Source organism: Lepidochelys kempii, chromosome 5 (genome assembly GCF_965140265.1).
Source record: "Lepidochelys kempii isolate rLepKem1 chromosome 5, rLepKem1.hap2, whole genome shotgun sequence".
In the NCBI taxonomy this organism is placed as follows: domain Eukaryota; kingdom Metazoa; phylum Chordata; order Testudines; family Cheloniidae; genus Lepidochelys; species Lepidochelys kempii.
In genome coordinates, this window is record NC_133260.1 from 40,130,789 (window position 1) to 40,151,900 (window position 21,112).

General features: G+C 38.1%; 1 protein-coding gene across 4 annotated transcripts in view; it reads left to right on the plus strand.

Moving 5' to 3' along the window:
- Nucleotides 1-21,112, plus strand: part of IPO11 (importin 11) — a 297,819-nt gene that overhangs the window by 40,513 nt on the left and 236,194 nt on the right. For all 4 annotated transcript variants that reach the window (XR_012158885.1, XM_073344033.1, XM_073344034.1 and 1 more), the window contains exons 6-10: nt 616-819; nt 8,209-8,341; nt 10,212-10,270; nt 18,279-18,327; nt 20,371-20,441. Coding sequence is in view for 3 of the 4 variants with exons in the window: in XM_073344033.1 (XP_073200134.1) it covers nt 616-819; nt 8,209-8,341; nt 10,212-10,270; nt 18,279-18,327; nt 20,371-20,441 (516 nt within the window). In the remaining variant the exon portion in view is untranslated. The remainder of the gene's footprint in view (nt 1-615; nt 820-8,208; nt 8,342-10,211; nt 10,271-18,278; nt 18,328-20,370; nt 20,442-21,112) is intronic.

A 21,112-nucleotide genomic window follows, 5' to 3' on the forward strand; every position in this document is an offset into this window, starting at 1 on the left:
TGCTTGAAGCAGACTAGCAAGCTAAGTCCTTGATCCAGTAAAGTGCCTAGAGTGCATAACTTTAAGCATGTGCTTAAATGCTTAGCTGCTCCAAGCACTTAGTTTGTGGCTGTTTGAAGCTACAGCCTGTTTTTAGCATTATGTTCTGCCTACACTTTTCTTACCTTTATACAAATAGAGAAGGCAAAAAGGCCATGTATAGAAACAGGAAGTGGTGCTCATATACTATGCTGATGAGTGCCATATGTATTGTTAACACTACCTAGCTTTCTATATATATGTGTGTGTGTGTGTGTGTGTGTAAAAAAACCTTTATAGAATTAAACAGGAAGGGAAATGAGGTCAGCTTAAAAACTTTTCACTGGGTCAAGAATGGTCTCTAAATTATTGAATCCTAACTACAATAGGGCTGCTAAAATGTGTATAATGACTCTAGTTGCCCTTTAAAATCCAGTAACATAGTAAAATGTTGGCTGAAGTCTCAACTAAACAACTAACTTAAAATTTTAATAGCGGGTTTATTAAATGTAACAGAAGTTATGTTTCTGGAATGTAAATTTTATGAAATCTGTCTTGGCCTTATGTGTGTCTTTCTGGTAATTGTTTTCTCTGCAGATAGCCACTCAGATCTCTGTGTTGATTGCTAAAGTTGCTAGGCTGGACTGCCCTAGACAGTGGCCAGAGCTTATTCCTACTCTTCTAGAATCAGTGAAAATCCAAGATGACCTCCGCCAACACAGAGCATTACTTACTTTTTATCATGTTACTAAGACTCTGGCATCTAAACGACTTGCTGCAGATAGGAAACTTTTCTATGATGTAAGTAACACTGTTGATAATGCAACATGTAATATTCTGGGCTTGAGAGAGGAGTAGAAATGCAGTTTTACATATTTGTTTAAAAAGGTTTGTGATGGGTTGTGGAAGTGGGTACATGGGAGGTTTACATGTGAAAGGGTTTCATAAATGGTTATTTATTCTCTATACATGACATAAGTCATAATATGTAATGCATTTTTTTTTTTAAAACAGTAGACTAAGGTGAGCTGGTAGCACCACCTATTAGGTTGCCTGATGCTTTCCATGATAAGATCCTGTTTTCAGTTGCTCATTACTCTCACAAACTTTTAACCATTGGGCTGAAATTTTCCATGCTAGATGTCTTCCTCAGGCTGATTTGTTTGTTTAAATTTTAACCAACATGATTCAGTAATTACAAGTATGAGGCTAGGGCAAAAATACATTGCTTTGCTGTGTTTAAAAAAAAAAAAAATTCTGGTGACCTATTCTCTGAGAAGCTTTAGTGGCTCTGTGATGGTGTGGAGGTCCGGTGTGTGCCCCTTTCGGTTTGGTATGACATCACAGGAGAACCCGTCCTCACTTCCCTTAACCTGGGTTATAAACAAGTCCAGAAAGATCTTTTTTAATCAAAGAGCAACCTCCTTGCAAGTGTTTTATTATTTATTATTTATAATTTACTATTGATAGCCATAAGCACAAATAGAAGCTCACTCAGACACACCCAGGGACATTTATCACCTTGGGCTTAGTCTAACTAGCTGTCTCTGGCTGGCTCCTTCCTTCAGGAGACTCTTTCCTATGTCAGTAAACAGCCTCTGGTCTCGGAAACCTTCCCAATTCCTTCTCGGGATTACCCCTTTTCAGTCCTTCCTTTCACAAGAATCCCCAGCCCTCCTCTTTGGAACACAACTTTATTGGTTAGTTTTACACTTTCTCCTTACCTAGGAGTCTCCCCAGCTCTCCTCCCTGGAGTTGGGTTCTGTTAATCAAGTTTTCTAGTCCTTCCTAAGCAGCATCTTTTCAGCCTCTTAAAGGGCCATGCCACGTGATGGGGTGGGTGACCATTAGGATTCACTACCCCATCATAGCCTCCCTGCTTTGGAGCAGACACTCAAAATTTATCAGGTGGGATGTGTCTTTTGCTTGTCCTGTGAAAATCCCCCCAAGTTTGGCCAAATTACAAGGCATTGAAAACTCGGTTTGCTCATGCTCAGTAGAGAATTCTTAGAATTCAGCATCTAAAGTGCCAGAAGATTCCATCCACCCTGAGCATGCTCCATTCCCTAACAACTGCTACTGCTGGCCAGACTGAATGTGCACCATACATACATTGTGACTTGGCATGCTCTACACTAGGTGTGGCTCAGAAGAATGGAATGTGCCAAAGTGATGCCGGGCAATGGAACTGAGAGCCAGGAGTCTGCTTCTCCAGTGCTCTCAGTGACCCCCTTGCTGGCGCATGGGAAGTGTTGAGGAGGAAGCTGACTGACTTGAATGCAGAGGGAACAAGAGCTGGACTGGGGGGATGGGAAAGGAATAGTTTGGGGCTAGGAATTTGGTGAGACTGGGACTGGGGTGGAAGACAGAAAGTAGACTTGTAATCATTGGGGGATGACAGAGACTAGTGGACAAGGCAGCTGTGAATGAGAGACATGAAGAGGGGATTTGGGGACTGACTGGGCATTCGAGATGAGGGATGGAGGCTGGCACTGGCAGATGGGGCTTAGAGGTTGGTACTGGTTGGATAAGGAGACTGGGAATGGGAACTGGAGGTTGGGGCTGGTTGGGCTTGGAGGCTGGGACAGGGAGCTGGGGTGTGTGTGGGTGGCTTGGATTGGGAGCCAGTGAGGGAAACCAGGGGAAGATGAGGGAGGGAAGACACAAAATCAGGCAAAGAGGAGATAGTGGGATTGTCTGGAAGAAGAGAAAGAGAACCAGTGAGGAGAAGGAGCATGGAGAGAGGGAGATGGGATGAGCCAGGAACAGCGGGAGAATTGGGAATGGCTGGGCAATTGGGACAAGGAGTCAGGGAAGAGTTTTGTTGGTGAAAAGGGAGACTGAGATTGGATCCAATGTGTGCACGTCACAGTGAGGGAGAGACAGATTGGACAAGGAGCTGGTAGAATGGAAACTAGAACTGGCTGTGAAGGAGACTGGCACTGGGATGAGAAACTTTAGTGGAGACTGGAAATGGGATAGGAGGACAGGTTGGTGGTGATGGGGTAGAAGGATGAGCTCTAGGGAGGACAAAACAGACAAGCAGAAGGGACTGCGATCTCTAGAGTACTCCTCTCCAGAGCCTGGACCCAAGGTTGCTAAGTTTTGCCATTCCTTTGCTGTCTGTAAATATCTGTGAAACCCACTGGCCAAATGTGTGTGTCATCTCCCTCTAATACTGCTCTACATAGAGGGTAACAACCTATTATTGCTACCAGTAATTCCATCCTCTAAAGTGGCAGAGGTCTGTGTGCGGTGGACCCAAAGGTTCCAACTCTGCAGAAGAACACGAAGGTGTCAATATGATGTGATGTGATGGAATTTGTTTTTTCAGTTTGCTTTTTTAAAAACCTAGGAAATTAATATTTTTTTCAGTTTTATTTCTGTAAAGTTGCAAAATGAAGCACTCAAAAGTTAGGAAATTGACAGCATTACAGTATCCTGTACAACCTTTATTCAATCCCCTTATGTTATGCATCATGATACAGTCTTTAATTACATAGTAACTATTTCTTGCCACAGGACCCCTTCCTCATTCAGTGCACAAGATGGAGGGGGCTCCATTAACAAGAAGCTATTCAACATTTTGTTTTCTTGTATAATATCTGACCCCGTAAGCTTTATTTACTGCACGCTATTCAAACAGTGCTGTGAATACAAAATTATGAATTTACTCTTGGGCTTTTCTGTGACGCTCATCACTTTAGTATCAGAGTGTTTCACAGTCATTAATTAATCTTCACAACATCCTTGTGACGTGAGGGGTTTTTATTATTCCTGTTTTACACATGGGGAGCAGAGGCACAAAGAGACGAAGGTCAAAATTGTTCACTAATTTTGGGGGCCCAATATGAGGCACCTATGGCCTGATTCTTCAGAGTACTTTACATTATGTAGCACTTTATATGTTCAAAGTACAGCTTCTGTTGACTTCAGTTGCAGCTGTGAGTGCTCAGCATTTCTGTAAATCAGACTCTGGATTCTCAAGACCAACACCCAGAAATTGGGAACACAATTAGTCCCCGCCTGTAGGAAGTTTGGTTTAAATAACTTGCCCAACATCTCATAGGATCTCTGTGGCAGAGGAGAAATAAAATTCAATTATCCTAGGCAGCATTCAACTGCCTGTATTAATTTAACAGGTCTGAATGAAAAGGACAAATCAGGCCTCATGCAACTGCTGTCACCATTGTAAAAATCTATTGATTATAGCCTATAGATTTGTCCTATATATTAAAGAATAGTGCATCTTCCACCCACTGTCAGCTAATATGAAGTATATTTTGTAAAGCTGTTTTCTAGCACGATTAGGCACAGAGAACTGTATTAGTACCATTCTGTCAAGAATTATATTAAACAATGGTTATCTAGAAAGGTGCTGATGGTATTTCCAAATTCATTATAGGCCGGGCATTAATATTCAGGTTCATGTTGTGCAAGGGTGTGTATTCAGGATGCTCAATACTATTTAACTGAACAAATAGGGGCTGTCTGAGTACACATTAATAGGTGTCCAAATTCACAGAAAAAAAAGGTGACAGAAAAATCTCTTTGCTGAGGTGGTCAGTCGTCCTTCAGGGAAAATATAATTATGTGGTAGATGCTCTAAGCTACAGTGTAATGCTTTTAGGGAAATATAATCTCCTTTCCTCTGTCTTTTGGTCTCTTGTGTTTGATTGGGGGCAGCTGTGGCCTTAACAGACCTGTTTGCATTCTTCTTGAAACCCAAGTGTCCTCAGTCATTCTGCCAAAGGTGGCGCATCAAGTTGCTGCAATGCCTTTGTGATCTGATTGACCCACTTTCTTGTACAAGTTACTCCCTAATGCTTCCTGCATAAGATGACCTGCAAGAGTTTGGTTGAGCAAAAGCCCCTAACCCAGGTAAGCATATTTTGAACATCTGGTTCAGCTGTCCGTATGAAAATACAGCATGCTGCCTCTGATTCCTAAACTGCTCTCTGAGGCCAGTGTGAAGATGCTAGTGCTGACCCCATGATTCGAGAGTGAAACGAACTAAGGGCTTGTCTATTCGGGGCCACTCAGGAAAGTTTAATCCAAATTAACTACAGGTGTAAATTTAAAGTGGATTCATTAAACTGCTTTAAACCCCAGTGTGGACACACTCATTCTGAATGAAAATAGTCTTAATGCAGTTTAACTTAATTCACGACAGCATATAGTGAGGTTGGTGAGGTCCCTGGGTTATGTATTTTTGTTAATTAGCAAAAAAAAAAAAAATTGGGTTTTTCATCATAACTATTGGTTTACATAACTGTTGATCAAATGAGCACCACGGTTTACCATGTGAGACTGTGGTTTATGAATTCAGTGTTGATAAGTGCAAAGCGTAATTAATGTTAATAAAAATAATCCCAACTATACGTACAAAATGATAGTGACTAAATTAGCTGTTACCAGTCACAAAAGAGATCTTGCAGTCATTGTGGATAGTTAAAGCTCATTGAAGGCACTGTCTACAATAGCAGTCTGAGGTTCCTCTCCTCCAGTGCCACTGTTAACCTTCTCTAGTCCAGCTTCCCCACTTTGCACTCCACTGAAGCCACTCTCGCCAAAGTCTCTAATGACTTCTTTCTAGTTAAAGCTTAGAACCAGTACCTCATTCTCATCCTCCTTGACTTGTCAGCCTCCTTCGACATAGTCAACCTTGTTCTTCCTCTTGAAATCTTGTTCTCCTGACTCTCTCCTTCTCTGGTTCTCCTCCTACCTCTCTAATTGCTCCTTCAGTGTGACCTTCAGAATGTCCTCTTCATCCATCCTACAGCTTTCTTTGGGGTTCTGCAGGGCTCTGTCCTTGGTCCCTTCTCTTTACCTTATCTCTGGATAATCTCATCTACAAATTCAGCTACTATCTCTATGCTGATGACTCACAGATCCTCCTCTTTATTCCAGACCTATCTCCTTCTGTTCAAACTAATATCTGGGGATGTCTAGCTGTCAGCTCATGCTCAGCATGGCTAAAAAGAAAGCTCATATCCTCCCATCCCCTGAAGGCTCTCTTCTTTCTTTCCTTTTTTCTTGATCACTGTGGACAACACTGCCATCCTGCCTATCACTCAGGCCTGTAACCTGTGCATCATCTTTAACTCAGATCTGTGTTCTAGATCCTCCTGTCTAAATTTTGCTTAGTCTTTCTTCATAACATGTCAATGATACAACCTTCTCTACTCATCCACACAGCTAAAACTCTTGTCCGAGCTATCCTCCTATCATGTCTCAACTAGTGCAGTGTCCGTTTGTCTGGCCTTGACAAATGCATCCTTACTCTCTTCGTATCCATTCAAAATGCTGCTGGAAAGATTATTCTCCTAGCCCATTACATCACCTCACCACTGGTTCCCCCTTCTCTGTTTGTATCAAATATAAATTACTACTTGCATTCACTTACATGGCGCTTCACAGCTTATCCCTGTCATACCTGTCCTGTCTCATTCATTATTGAAATGTTTCAGAGGAACAGCCGTGTTAGTCTGTATTCGCAAAAAGAAAAGGAGTACTTGTGGCACCTTAGAGACTAACCAATTTATTTGAGCATGAGCTTTCGTGAGCTACAGCTCACTTCATCAGATGTTTACCGTGGAAACTGCAGCAGACTTTATATACACACAGAAATCATGAAACAATACCTCCTCCCACCCCACTGTCCTGCTGGTAATAGCTTATCTAAAGTGATCAACAGGTGGACTCCCATCTCTGATTGGCCCATGATGCCAGCCTCCTTTGCCCACTCGTTAAATTTTCAACCAAGATGTTTGTGCTTTTCCCCTACTACCCCTGAAAATGTTTCAAAGGCTCAAATACACCTTTCCATTTACATGAGGAGAATGCAAACTCGGTCAGGGAAGGCCATCTCTGCAGCATTCTCCTCCCAGGGAACAACGGAAACCCTGCAGGTTCTCTACAGACTTCAGACTCCATGGATGCAAAGCATTTTGGGGCTTGAGGAGCAGTTGCTTTCAGTAGTATAAATTCCCTTTCACCTCCAAACCCACGAGTTTGCCCACTGCAGATTTATTGTGACTGAACTAGCATTAACTTGCGCAGACTCCTGGTTGGTAGTGTGGACAGCTGTTGCGTACCATACACAAGAAGTGTTCTGGGAACAGTGACTGTTTGGACGCCCCTCACAGCATGGCTCCATTAGAGCTGTGCTGCCAGAGAGCCAGAGTGAGGAAATGAGATGCTAGGGAAGTTAGAGTCACGAGGACTCTGCATTAATATTCTTGGTCTCTGTTGGCTTACCTATGTTTTGTGAGGCTGAATCAAGTGCATATACACTCGATCTAATGGGATAAATGAGCAGGAAACTCAGTGCAGACTACTAAATCCTCATTCTCTAGGTTGGAATAACTCATTCTGGGAAATTTAGGGCATCATCCTGTCTTCTTACATGAAAGTAACCTTTATTTCTTCTAATATTTTCTAAATACAGTATGCCCCTTTACTTTTTTGCAGGATGGATAAAAGATTAAGGTTTTTGAAATGTAAATTGAGTTATTTATATATAAAGACTTGCTCCACACTTTTAAATTTGCAACTGACTGACTGTCTCAACCTCACTATCATTTCTTAACTTAAATAACTTGGGGAAGAAAATCAGTTTAATATGCTTCATCAGTGAAGAATATGCATAACTATGCAGCTGTCATCAAAACAGGGTTCAACACATGCACATACTGTACAGTACTACTACTTTTTATTACGCAACATAAATATGACTAGAAATTGGAGCAGAGTGTAACAGACATTCACCAGTCTACAATATATGTTGTGTTGAAACTTGTTTGAAAAGAAACCAGTTCTCCAATTTTGTTCTCCAGCAAGAAAAATTGTTGTCGCAAAACCCTTTTTGTAGCCATGTGGATTATCCAGATAAATTCAAATTGGAAATAAAGGAACACATTTTTAATAATTGAAAGAAACTACTAAGAGAAGTGGGGGATTCTTTGTCTCTTTGCTGTCTTCAAAATCAAAACTGGATGCCTTTATGGAAGATTTTTTTTTTTTTTTTTAATCAAACAAGCTATTATATAGGAGTGATGATGGCCTATGTTATAGTGGAGGTCAGACTAGATTTTACATTCCATTCTGGCCTTAAAGATCTATGAATCTATAAATTTATTGTACTAGTGTCAAATATTGGGATTCAAGTGGATTGTTTTTTCTTTACAGTTAGCATCTGGAATTTATAGTTTTGCCTGTTCCTTATGGAATCATCACACAGATACATTCCTACAACAGATCTTTACAGGAGATGAAGCTGCAGCTACAAATTCATTAGAAAGAACTCTGTTGTCATTGAAAGGTAATAATTAAAAAGATTGTTAAATATGTATGCTTAATGTACTATAAAAGATGAAATAAGGTTATTCAGGTGACATTTGTGTATTCCTGTTGTTGGGTTACGGTGTCCCTGGCATCTTGTGTGAACCTTGGAAACTTGATCTGTTTACCTGGATCTGCTTTTATCAGAAACCAGTTGGAAATAGCTATAACTTGAGTATTTTGGATAACTTCTTTAATAGTTGTTAGCCATTTAGTATAGTTGTTGCACATTTTAGAGTTGCTGTTTCTACTTTGTGCTATGGGTGACCCTAGTGTTATGTTGGGTTTCAAGAGATGCAGTTTGTGAATCTCTCTGTTCCTTCTGTGTATGGACTATAAACACAACTATTATAAACATCAGAAGATTGAAAAGGAAGGCTCTGTGTGCTGTAGTATTCAGGAGTTTCTGGAAACGCCACATTATCTTCCCTGTGAAAACTCCAGAAATGGTAAAATTAGGGCACTGGATCCTTTTTGATAGACCAGGAAAAGAAGAACTTCTTTGGAGATACCTTTTTTTCATTGTTGTCCATTAGCTTTATTTTGACATGAATGGAACCTTAAAGTAGAGCTGGGTGAATATTTATTGGCAAATAGTAAATTTACCAAAAAATTAATTTTTCAGGGCACTGAAACTCTTTGTGATATTGATATGAATTTTGCTGAACAGTTTCAGTTAAAAAATTTTGGGGGAGTGGGGGGGCACTAAGGCACCATTCACAAAATGGCAGGATGAGGTGCTGCCACTGTCCATCTTATAACTTGTAGTCCAGTGATTAGGACATTCAGCTGAGATGTGGGAGAGCTAGGTTCAATTTTCTGCTTCATGTGGAGAAGGGATTTGAGTTCCCCAGTCACTGGGCTCTCTGATATTATTGTGTGGGTCTCTCTGTCTCTCACGTTGAAGCTGTTCCACTATGTATAAATAATAAGTCTTTGGAGCAGGGACGTTAACTATCGATATACAGTCATATGGGTGAATTGGATCTCCGACATTGAGGAAGACTGTCCTGATCCCTGGGCTTTAGGGTAGTCCGGGGTGGGTTTTTTCAGTCTCTTGTGCTGAAGCTGTTCCACTTTGTATAAATAATCATTTGGCCAGAAAGAGAGAGAGAATCTGACTTTATATTCTAGTGGTTAGGGCACTCATCTGAGAGGTGGGACACCCAACTTGATGTCCCTGCTCCAATGGCTATTTAATTTAGACCCAATGGAAGCGCTTCACCAGGAGAGACTGAGGGATCCACCTCAGAATATCTCATAGCTCAGTGGGTGGGGCACGCTCTTGCAATGTGAGACCCATGTTCAGATCCCTCTCCACATTTGGGAGAGGGGGGAGTTGAACCCTGGTCTCCCACATCCTGGGTGAATGCCTTAACAAGTGGGCTAAAGCTTGTATGGGAGGCACCATAACCACCACCTCTTTCTCCTCCCCCTCCAGCCACTTGTGAATCTAGCTCTTCAAAAATGCCCAGAAACAAAATATTTCAGGTTGAACAATATGTTTTGTTCAACCTGAAACAGACGTTTTTAATTGACTGAAATTTTTCTAAATTTAAATTTTTTCCTAATTTTTCAGAACTGCCAACTAATCACAAAATCAATTATTCACCCAGCTCTACCTTAAATTAGTACTGCCAAACTTAAATTAGTGGGAAAAAGGCAGGTGAGGAGTCTAAAGGTGCAAAATAAATGCAATTTATTTCATAATTGAATAATTAGAGACTTTTATAGCAAAGTAAAGGATATTGTAGCTATATGTTTAATTACTTGATATCTGGGTGGGTGGGGAGCGGGGCAGCATTCTACAAAAATAGACTGTGCAAGCAAGATATTACTGTATTTTTCAGTGCTTCGTAAATTGACAGTTCATGGGTTTGTGGAACCTCATCGGAATGTAGAGGTGATGGTAAGTGATATGTGTGTTTGTTTCTAGATATAATTCAGAATTCTTTCCATGACATTCTAGGCATTGTTAGAATTTCACTCACTTCAAAGAGAGATCTGAAATTTATTAAATGATGCATAATTATATTATGTATAGATGGCTCAAGAGACAAGCCTGATAAATATAAAACAATAAGCTTAATATGTTATGCTGATGCGACGTATTTAAAGGGCTAGGGTGGTGGGAAAAATCTGAAATGTTCAATTTGGATAAAGATAGCCTGTATGAATTTAGTGACAGGCCTTCTCTAAATGAGAAAGTTTCTGCAGTTGAATATATGGTGTGATTTTTAAACAGCTTAGTTATACCAGTTCAAACATCGCTGTATACACTCCTGTTTTGGTGTAAATCAGGCCTATTTCTGCTTAGCTTAAATCAATTTAAGATAAACTGAAATAACTCTGGTTTACAGCAGCTGTTAGCCACAGCTGAAAACTCCGCACCCTTTCCAACATTTAGATTATTTTAGTGACCAGTTTTAGAAACCAATAAGTGTCACTATGTATCAGATTGAAAATTGCACTTGTTTGAATTATGACCCACTATATTTATTGGTTAACCATTGATATACTGTGAAAATTGTCATTATTTAAGTTCTGATATGGTTTCCCATCACATTACAGAATGTTATAAAATAAAGCATTGATTTTTTGCCCTGAGGCTGAAGTACTGGAATGCAAAATCATACTATTTTGATTACTGTTTAGCTTTTTAAATTAATTAATTCAACATGATTTTAGCTTTTATCATCTTGATATTTTGCTTGAACTAGAAATCAAATCATTTTTGTACCATCTTAAGCTTTTTGTGGTGATATTGCAGTTATTTGAAATTCTGTATGTTTCTAAGCAATACTACTTAATTCAAATTTTGCCATAACTAATTTGATATACTTGTTGACCAAGAGTTCTGTTGTACAGGGAGTTAAGCTTTTACATTGTTGCAAAGCAGCCAAACAATCCTAGTGATGATACGTTCTCATGTTCCAAAAATAATCTGGTATGAGCAGGTCTTTATTTTCTTCAGGGTTTTTACTCAAGAGTAAACAAAAAGACTGGTAATAGCCAAGTTTTAATAAATGAATAAAACAACATGTCTAAATGGTTCTGAGACTGCATTTAGCTAAGCATCCGTTAGTTGTGGTAAGCTTTGGGTCAATAAGGCCTTATGTCTTCTGTGTCTGTATATTCCCAAATTTAGGAGTTGCAGTCTCCGATGCCTTGAGCTTAGAATATTTTAGAAAGCTATGTCAGTTTTGTAGAGGTGGATGCACAAGCTGTAGAATTGGTCGCTAGAGCTGCTAAATCTAAAAAAAAATTGTGTAAAGGAGAATATCTCTTATGTTTCTGACTCAGAACTTCCAGTTGTGAACCAAATGTGAATTGCTGCATTTCTGTCTTCCTTTCCAAATCTTGAAACCATAGTTCTGCCATGTGTGGACTTTGCCATTAATTTAATGAGGCATTCACTGTGAAACATAAAATATGATCGTTTCAATGGCAGTATTGTTAACCATTTTATTGCTGATATTCAGAAAATATTAGGTTTGACAATAGATTGTACACAAAATACTAATATTGCCATTGGCATATAAATGAGTGTTAACCAGTAGCTCTGTTTACTACACAGGGTTTTCAGAAGAGGGCCTGCAGATCTAAGCAGTCATTTTTTTAGCTCTGCAGAGATAGCCAGACTGTCTTCAGAATTTCAAGTGATATCTATAATTTCAAAGCCGTTGAAATATATGTAGACAGCTTCCTCCCTAAGAGGAATTCCCAGTTAACCATGTATGTTCCTCATTTTTTACAATTGTCTTTTTTCCTATTTTTAACTGTCTTAGTGCACAGAAGCATGATTACTGTACATTCAGCAAAGTAAACCCCAGCAATATAATACCAACCAAGTATTTGACCAAACTTTCAGAATATTATTTCTTTTTAGCAAGTAGTATTGTGCCCTTATATATGTTATCCTCCTTTTTTCAGTACACTGCAGTCACCTTATGCTTCTCATACATACTTCAAAATTAAGAGATACCAGATCTAGTGGATAGGGGAGTCTCCACTACTATTTCAAAGAAGGGCTGCCAAAGGACATAATTAGTAAATGCATTTTTGCTACAATATAACAAATTTTATAAGGCTACGATGTCCTAAATCCTTCCCCAGTGTTTAAGACAAAGGATCACGGGATCTTACCATTTCCATAAGGTATGTTTCACTCACATAACTTCGTGAGTGTGTATGTAGCTCCTTGTGTAATCAGACTTCTAGTACAATAGGAAGAAGCCTTGCTAAATAAACCATGGGATGTAAAAACAGATTTTTCTTTTGTGATTATAAAGATGTATACCTGCTGCTTTCCATAATTCAGTTATTAATGGACAGAGCTACCAATTATATAACAGTATGTCCTTACAATCACAGCCTTTTCATCATCGTATCAAGAACTCTTTTATGACTGTATTAAATGAATGGTCAATATTTACACAGTCTCCTAGGGTTTGCTTTGTGGATTGGCTTGACATTTCTGAGGGAATAATATTTAAGGCCCTGATCCAACAGAGTACTTCAGCACATTGTTAAGAGTTATGCCGGATGAGGACCTTAACAACAACAAAAAAACTACTTTGTTTAAAGCGTAAATCCACATGTATTAAAAAATCTCTAAGTTTGAAGAAATCCCCCTTTTTCTAGTATAGGATTTTTTTAAAAAGAAATTGTGTTTAGTTGGCCATGTTAATATTTATAGCTTGGGACTTTACATTTGGTATTTGGGTCTTATTCCACACAGTATTCCTGTAACTACATATAGCCTTTACACTAAATTTTTTTGGTAACCAGGAGGATGCACTATACTTTTACACATTTATTTAAGCAATTATAGCTGGACTTACATTTATTCAGATTCTTAATTTTTACATTTTTTATTATATTAGAAAACGGTTAATAATGCATTTGTTTACTATACAGTTCATTTTTTTTACTTGTGATTTGTGCTAAGCTCCGCTTGGATGGAAATTCAATTTAAAATGCACAAAACCAGCATTTTAAATGGTTTTTAATCACTTATTAAAACTACCTAAAATGTTCTGGAGACACGAAAATTTTTTTTTATCAAAATATGTTTTGCATTTTAAAACTAACTGATTTATTAAACCAAGGAAGTATTACCTTAGCTAGTGAACTAGAGCGGTTGTTTCTGGTCAGCATATTCTTTAAGGTTTTGAGGACTGGTAGATCTCGTTCTCTCACACCTAGTTTTTATTGATAGATTGGAAGAAGAAAATAAGCTTTTCTGCTTCAACTCTCTCATCATTTTCTTAACTCTCCCGCATCATTTTTTTTAACTTTGAATGAATAGTCATTGAACTGAACTAGCTGAATAAACTGAAATGATAAAGTACTCTCTCTGCACCTACTGCTGTCAAAAGCTGGTTCAGCACTTCAGTGGATCCTGGTTCCAGGTGCTTAATCAGTGACTTCCACCAATTCACTAGTTTGGCTTTTTAAAAAGCTTGGTAGTCAACATGTTATCAGTAGTTCGCTGTCAAATTGGGAGGGCATATCTAGTGAGGTCCTGCAAGGATCAGTCCTGGTTTGGGACTATTCAATATTTTCATTAATGGCTTGGATGATAGAGTAGAGAGTATGTTTATAAAATCTGCAGTTGACACCAACCTGGCAGCGGTTGCAAGCGCTTCGGAGGACAGATTTAAAATTCAAAATGACCTTGACAAATTGGAGAATTGATCTGAATTCAACAAGATGAAATTCAGTAAAGACAAGTGCAAATGTACAGCTACAAAATGGGGAATAGGTGGTAGGATTGTTGAAAAAGATCTGGGGGTTATAGTGGACCACAAACTGAATGAGAGTCATCAGTGTGATGCAGCTGCGAAAAAGGCAAATATGATTCTAGGGTGTATTAACAGGAGTGTTGTATGTAAGACACAGGAGGTAATTGTCTTGCTCTATTCAGCACTGGTGATGTCCTAGTTGGAGTACCCAGTCCAATTCTAGGCACCACAATTTAGGAAAGATGTGAACAAATTGGAAAGAGTCCATGTAAGGACCTGGAGATTAGCACCCAGGTCTGCAGAGCCTGAAGCAGCTGATATTCCCGCAGTGCCACTAAGAGGCCTTGCAGAGGCACAGCCAGGGAGCAGTGTCGAGAGTAGGCACAGGAAGTACCTCCCAAGTGACCCAGAGTGACAGTACCCTGAGGCCCTCTGATTAAAGTATATAATGAATAGCCTAATAACAGAACAATAAAGGAAAGGACGATATACAGTCATATGGGTGAATTACTTAAGTTGAATTTACATTCACAATCAAGAGAACACGTTTTCAGCAGTAATTAAATGAGCAGAACAGTATAAAGGAAATTAAAGACATGGGGCTCAGGTAAAACATCATGAACTGGGTAGGATCTTGCTGTGTTTTTAAAGACAATTTTCATGGGCATTGCAATCACATACAGTTGTGGCCTCAGAGTTGGATGTTTTTTCTTTTAGAGTGTACAGAGCCCTATTGTCAACACTACATTGAGAAGATATATCTCCACTACAGTGCAGGAATTATAGAAAAGTCTTTTCTGAACACACAGAGAGCCGCCTTGGAATCCTCATGTGCTTGTAACAAGGAGACTTCTCTAAATGTCATAACAGACTGTTGAAACATTAATCTTTATAAAGCTCATCATCTTGCTTTTGCTGTTGATTATATTTTTGAGATGTAGAATGCCTGTGTTAAAACCCACTTGTCAGGTGTTCTTTAAAATTTCTATGTTTGCATACTTCTGTAAAAATAGGTGGTACTTTCACCATCACCTTTACAAAATGAGTAACAAAGGAAATGGATGGGTTTATACCTGTTGTGGTTTTCTGTTTCTATTATCTTTACACAGTATATATAAGTGAACATGAGTTGGGTATATATTTTAAGTTCTGGTGTTTGCAGCATACAGTTTAAACTCAAACTGGCCCAACAATTTGTAGTAGTAGTAAATACCTATATTAGGGTAACACCCAAACCTTCTACTTGGTCCCTTTCTCCTCAGAGCTACGGGGTTATGAGTGCATGTGTGACGTTGTGGACCTAACTAAGATAGCCAAAAGCAAATCTATCACTTTCAAGCTGTGCCCATCCTGTGATGGCACTGTCTACCAGTGATTAAAGAACTTGGTGTGCCTTCTAATTTGGGAGAAGCATGTTTCTGAGCACTGTATGCAGGTTCCTGCTCAACTGTACAGGTAGAGCACTACAAAGGTGCTTTAAGCTTCACCTCATAAAAGTTGCTGCCAGGTCTTTTGTTCTTAGACATCTGTCTGGCTGAGAACTAGGTACTGGGTCCCTATTGTGTTCTGTTTGTCTGGAATGAATAGCAAGACAAGCTCCATGCCCAGAGAAAGCTCAGTATGCAGGGATTCCATTAAGTTGTCTTGAGTCTGATGCTGAGGCCCATGTAAAGCCACACACTTTAGGAACCCTTCATGTTCCACAAGACCAACATTATGTAATCAGGAAATGGGCTCATGCTTCACTGGCAGGCCCTTTGAGTCCTTGGAAGACTCTGTTTCTCAGCAATGTTCTTCCTTCTCTGAGCCAAGGAAGAAAAAGGAAACAGAGCCATGGATGCATTGGGACACAGTGGGAGGCCATTGTGCCCCAAAACATCAGTCACCATCATCACAGATGACAAAATTAGCATAATAAGTATACTTCAGTGGACATGTTCCAGCTTTATCCACCATCAGAGCACTGCCACCCAAACTTGTTGGTCCGTGTGGTCTGGATAGATAGATATCCTGTTCTAATTGAGCCAGTTCAGTGGTTTGAGTGACTGGTTAAGCGCATGGAACCAGAGTCTGTTGAAGGGCAAAACCAGCTTTTGACAGCAGTCGCCTCTTCCGCAGGTGCAGAGAGAATATTTTCTTAATTTCAGTTTATTCAGTTAGTTCAGTTCAGTCACTAGTTAATTCAAAATTAAGAAACCAAGTGGGAGTTGAAAAAGCAAGAAAGCTTGTTTTCCTCTTCCAAAGTATGAATAAAAACTAGAGGTGAGAGGATGAGATCTATTAGTTTTAAAATCTTTAAGGACACGATGACTAGGCATAATCACTTCAATTCACTGCAGATATTACTTCCTTTGTTTAATTAATCCGATAGTTTTAAATACAGAATATGTTTCGATATTTACTTTTTTTTCATGTATCCAGAACATTTTAGGAAGTCTTGTTAACTAATAACAAAACAATTTTTAGATACCGTTTTTGTGCATTTTAATTTGAATTTCCATCCAAAAAGAGCTTGACACAAATAGCAAGTAAAAAATTAATTTAATAAACAAGAAATGCCTCATTTGCCATTTTCTAACGTGATTAAAATTAGTAAATAAAATCTGAATAAATGTAAGTTAAGCTATGCTATTGATTAAATAAATGGTTATCTAAAAGAAGCAATAGATTTCATGTAAAGGCAATATTTAGTTGCAAATCAGCATGTTTTAAAGGTTATCAACCAATGAGAGTCAACCTTTCTTTAGGAAAATAACTTAAAAGTACAAATGCAAAACACAAGTAAATTGATAATTTAAATCAAGGTTTGCTGCTTGCTGATAGAAATCATGATTAAAATCAGTGGTTTTAATCAATCCTCCTGATATCATTTATTTTTGGCAAGAAGCCAACAGGCAGGCATAACCAAAACCATTGAAAATAGGATTTCTGATTGAGCTGACATTTCATACAAATAGTAGAATTCCCTCTGATTATTCAGTACTTGATCTATACTGCCTCTGCAAAGCCTCTCACTGCTTCTGAAAGAACCTTTTCAAATGACACCTTTTGTGGTATTTTTGCACTTGTCTTATTAGATTTAGAATTCAGGAATCTTTGAAACCTGAAGAACAGTTGATTTAAGTAGTTGATGTGTAATTATAAACTGTGTAATTTATAAGCAACAACTAGAGAAACTGTCTGATTACTTTAATAAATATATTTATAGGTGCTCAGACTTTAATGGGTGAAAATAATCATTCACTTTATAAGTGCTTGTCAAGCTTATATCTGGCTTATGTTTATTTTGCAGTATCAGTATTTGGGCTATTCATTTGCTCAGTGCGACATTCCCATTTATCGATGTGTATGATACCACTTGTTAACACTGTGAATGCTAAGGTGCAGCCACTCCTGATGGAGAAATTTCTTACGATTTTGGATTTCATAAGAGTATATTGGATACACACTGTTGGTGGAATGAATTATATATAAATTGGCAATGGAGTGAGCTACTCTACCCAGATCACAGAACATATTTTTATTTTCAGGGGTCATAGCACTTTCAGTAATTTTGCTTCTAAGCACTTAGAATCTCAGTGTAATGTTTCTCTATGACTTAAGTTTATTAAAGTGCTTAGCCTGAGACTGATGTAATGTTAAAGAAATATCTAATTTCTTTCTATCACTAAGGCAAAAATTTTTACTCATAAATAACCACAGGATTTAGCCATAGCTTCAGGATTAAGTATGATTTACTGAAATTTCATTTACTGGAGAAAACCCTCACCTCTCGTTTTCAGCAAAGTGTTCACTTACAAAGGGAGAGGTTCAAAGGAGGAAGATCGTCATTATTAGTTCTGCAGCAGCGTTTTTGTTGTTTTTCTTGAGAAACGATTGGATTGTGAATGAAAAATAGTAAAAATCAAAACAAAATCGTATTTATATAAAATATATAATTCAAATAGAAGAATGTACTTTTCATTATATTTCTATTTAATTTTTCTAACAGTAATGAAGTAATGTAGGGAATTATTTTAAACCCTGCAGTTGCTTCTGAACTGACTTCTCAGTTTGACGGATCTTTAGTGAAATTCTCCATCTTTTGTATGCAAATAATACTTTTCCTCCCTTCATACGGTTCACAATGGGCTTCACTTTTTAAAGAAATGTGACTTTGATATTTTTCAGGGATTTCTACATGCAGTATTTGAGCGACTAAAACAGTTTCTGGAATGTAGTAAGTACTTTTTTCAAGCATGCTATCCTCTTCTGGTACATTAATAATATTAAGATTCCCCCAACCTCTAATATTTAAACAAATAGTTGGTGTCTAAGGCATTTTGACATTTTCTCATGAATACAAAACAAACTGTATTTCAATGCACTTCTCAATCCTAGTGTACAGAAAAGATGTTCAGCAATAATACAGATCTTAATTTTGAATGCTAAATAACTAATATATCTCATATAAACCACAGAACAAAGAGGAAACATACAAAAAAAGGTTACATACGTAGAATGTAAAAAGAAACTAAGCCATCTCAAGCTTTTCCTTGGAAGATGCCATGGATGAGTTTTGGAAAATGTCAAATGGGACAGAATTTGTGATTATTGCCTCCAATGGTATCATGAAACAGTCAGTAGTTTTAATCTCAAATTTCATTTACTGTGACAGGAAATACTGTGACAGATGTTTTTTTTCAGGTACATTTGTCCAAAAATACATTTGTGGTTCATTTAGTCCGATATCCTGTCTATGTCAATGATCAGTACCAGATGTTTCAGATGAAGATACAAGAAACCCTGTAGGGGACAATTAGGGAACAACCTACCTATAGGGAAAGTTTCTTCCTGACATTTGGTTAATGATTAGCTTATGCTTTGAAACATTAGTGTTTAATATATCTTTCAGTGTTTATCCTGTCTAATCTAGCAGCGAATGTTCTTATGTGGATATCTATATATGTATCTATTAAGACCTTTGCATACATGATAGCTTGTGGCAATGGGTTCCATAGGTTTCATTGAATGATGCTGTTTTTGTTAAGTGGGTAAATTAGCACAGAGTTTACCTTTACTATACGCAAAAAGAAAAGGAGTACTTGTGGCACCTTAGAGACTAACCAATTTATTTGAGCATAAGCTTTTGTGAGCTACAGCTCACATACAATTAACTTAGGCTTGAATAGAGACTGGGAGTGGCTAAGTCATTATCCAAGGTAACCTATTTCCCCTTGTTTTTTCCTACCCCCCCCCCCCCATGTTCTCGTTAAACCCTGGATTTGTGCTGGAAATGGCCCACCTTGATTATCATACACATTGTAAGGAGAGTGGTCACTTTAGATAAGCTATTACCAGCAGGAGAGTGGGTTTGTGTGTGTGGGGGGAGGGGGGCTGAGAAAACCTGGATTTGTGCTGGAAATGGCCCAACTTGATTATCATACACATTGTAAGGAGAGTGATCACTTTAGATAAGCTATTAGCAGCAGGAGAGTGGGGTGGGAGGACGTATTTTTTCATGCTTTGTGTGTATATAAAAAGATCTTCTACACTTTCCACAGTATGCATCCGATGAAGTGAGCTGTAGCTCACAAAAGCTGATGTTCAAATAAATTGGTTAGTCTCTAAGGTGCCACAAGTCCTCCTTTTCTTTTTGCAAATACAGACTAACACAACTGTTACTCTGAAGCTTTACTATACGATTCATTGTGTCATACATATACCTCTACTGTGTCTCTTCTTATTTGTGTCTTCCTTAAAGAGTCCCAGTCTTATCATTGTATACTTATTCAGAAATGTCTCTGTGCCTGTAATCATTTTTGTAATCAGTCTTTAATCCATTCTGTTTTAGCTATATCTTTTTGAAATAAGGTGACCAGAAGTGAATATAGTATTCCATGCCGTGGGTGTACCATGGACTTTTAATAATGGAATTATAAGCTTGTCAGTGTTTTCTACCCCCTTCCTTGTCCCTCCTAGCTGTTGTTTGCTTTTATGACAGCTTTTTCACTGAGCTGTCCATAATGATGCTCATGTTTTTTCCTGAGCTTTTATAACTAATTTAGAAGTAGCTGCTTGCCCAATATTTGGGTCTTTGAATTTGTCAGCACTGAATTTCATCTGCCATAGTGCTACCTGTTCACCTTGCTTTATCTGTAGTTAGGAGGATATGATAGCAAGAGTGAGCTGTGTCTGCAAAGATAATTTTTCCAAATGTGGATATTAGGAAATAAACCAAAGATTAAGAAATGATGTTTGTTAAATATCTGTGATTTACCAGGTAGAAGTATAGGAACAGAAAATGTATGCAGAGACCGTCTGGAAAAGACTATTATTCTGTTCACTAAAGTGGTAAGTTCACAATTCCTTTACTAGAATGGAGTTTTCAGCATTTTGAATGAATAATCCACATTAAGTTAAATATATATTCTTTAAAACTCATTTTATATACTGTGAAGAAGCAGTTAATTGTAATTCATAGCTTCACTCTCTCAAAATATAATCTTGAAAACATGTATTCCTTTTAAGAGAAGAGTATCTGCTTTACTCAGGACACTAATGTGAACTCTCAGAATGTAACATACACTTCAATACCTAAAATAAAATTACATGTATTTCAAAGGTAAAATTTATAGCCACTGTTTTGGAGCCTGTTGTTGACAGACATATTTAAAAAAAAGGTTAATATAAGTGATTGTAAACAATTTTCCAGTCTTCTCTATTAAACATCTGCACTCACTTGAAAATGTGGGTTGTGAGTAACAAATAAGAATAGTCATGATCATATTAAGTAACTGACCGTTCTTGATTAGTTTACTTAAAAAACAAACAAACGAACAAAAACCAACCCAGACTTTTCAGCTGCAATTTAGTATTTTAGGCCTGCACAAGGAGTATGTGCTTATGGCAGAAGACAGTTTTAGGTGCATCATCTTTCAGACATGCAACACCAGTAACATTCCCAGTATTTGAGGATTCCATCTGCTGGCCCATATGACTTCTTACTTAAACATGGAGCCTGA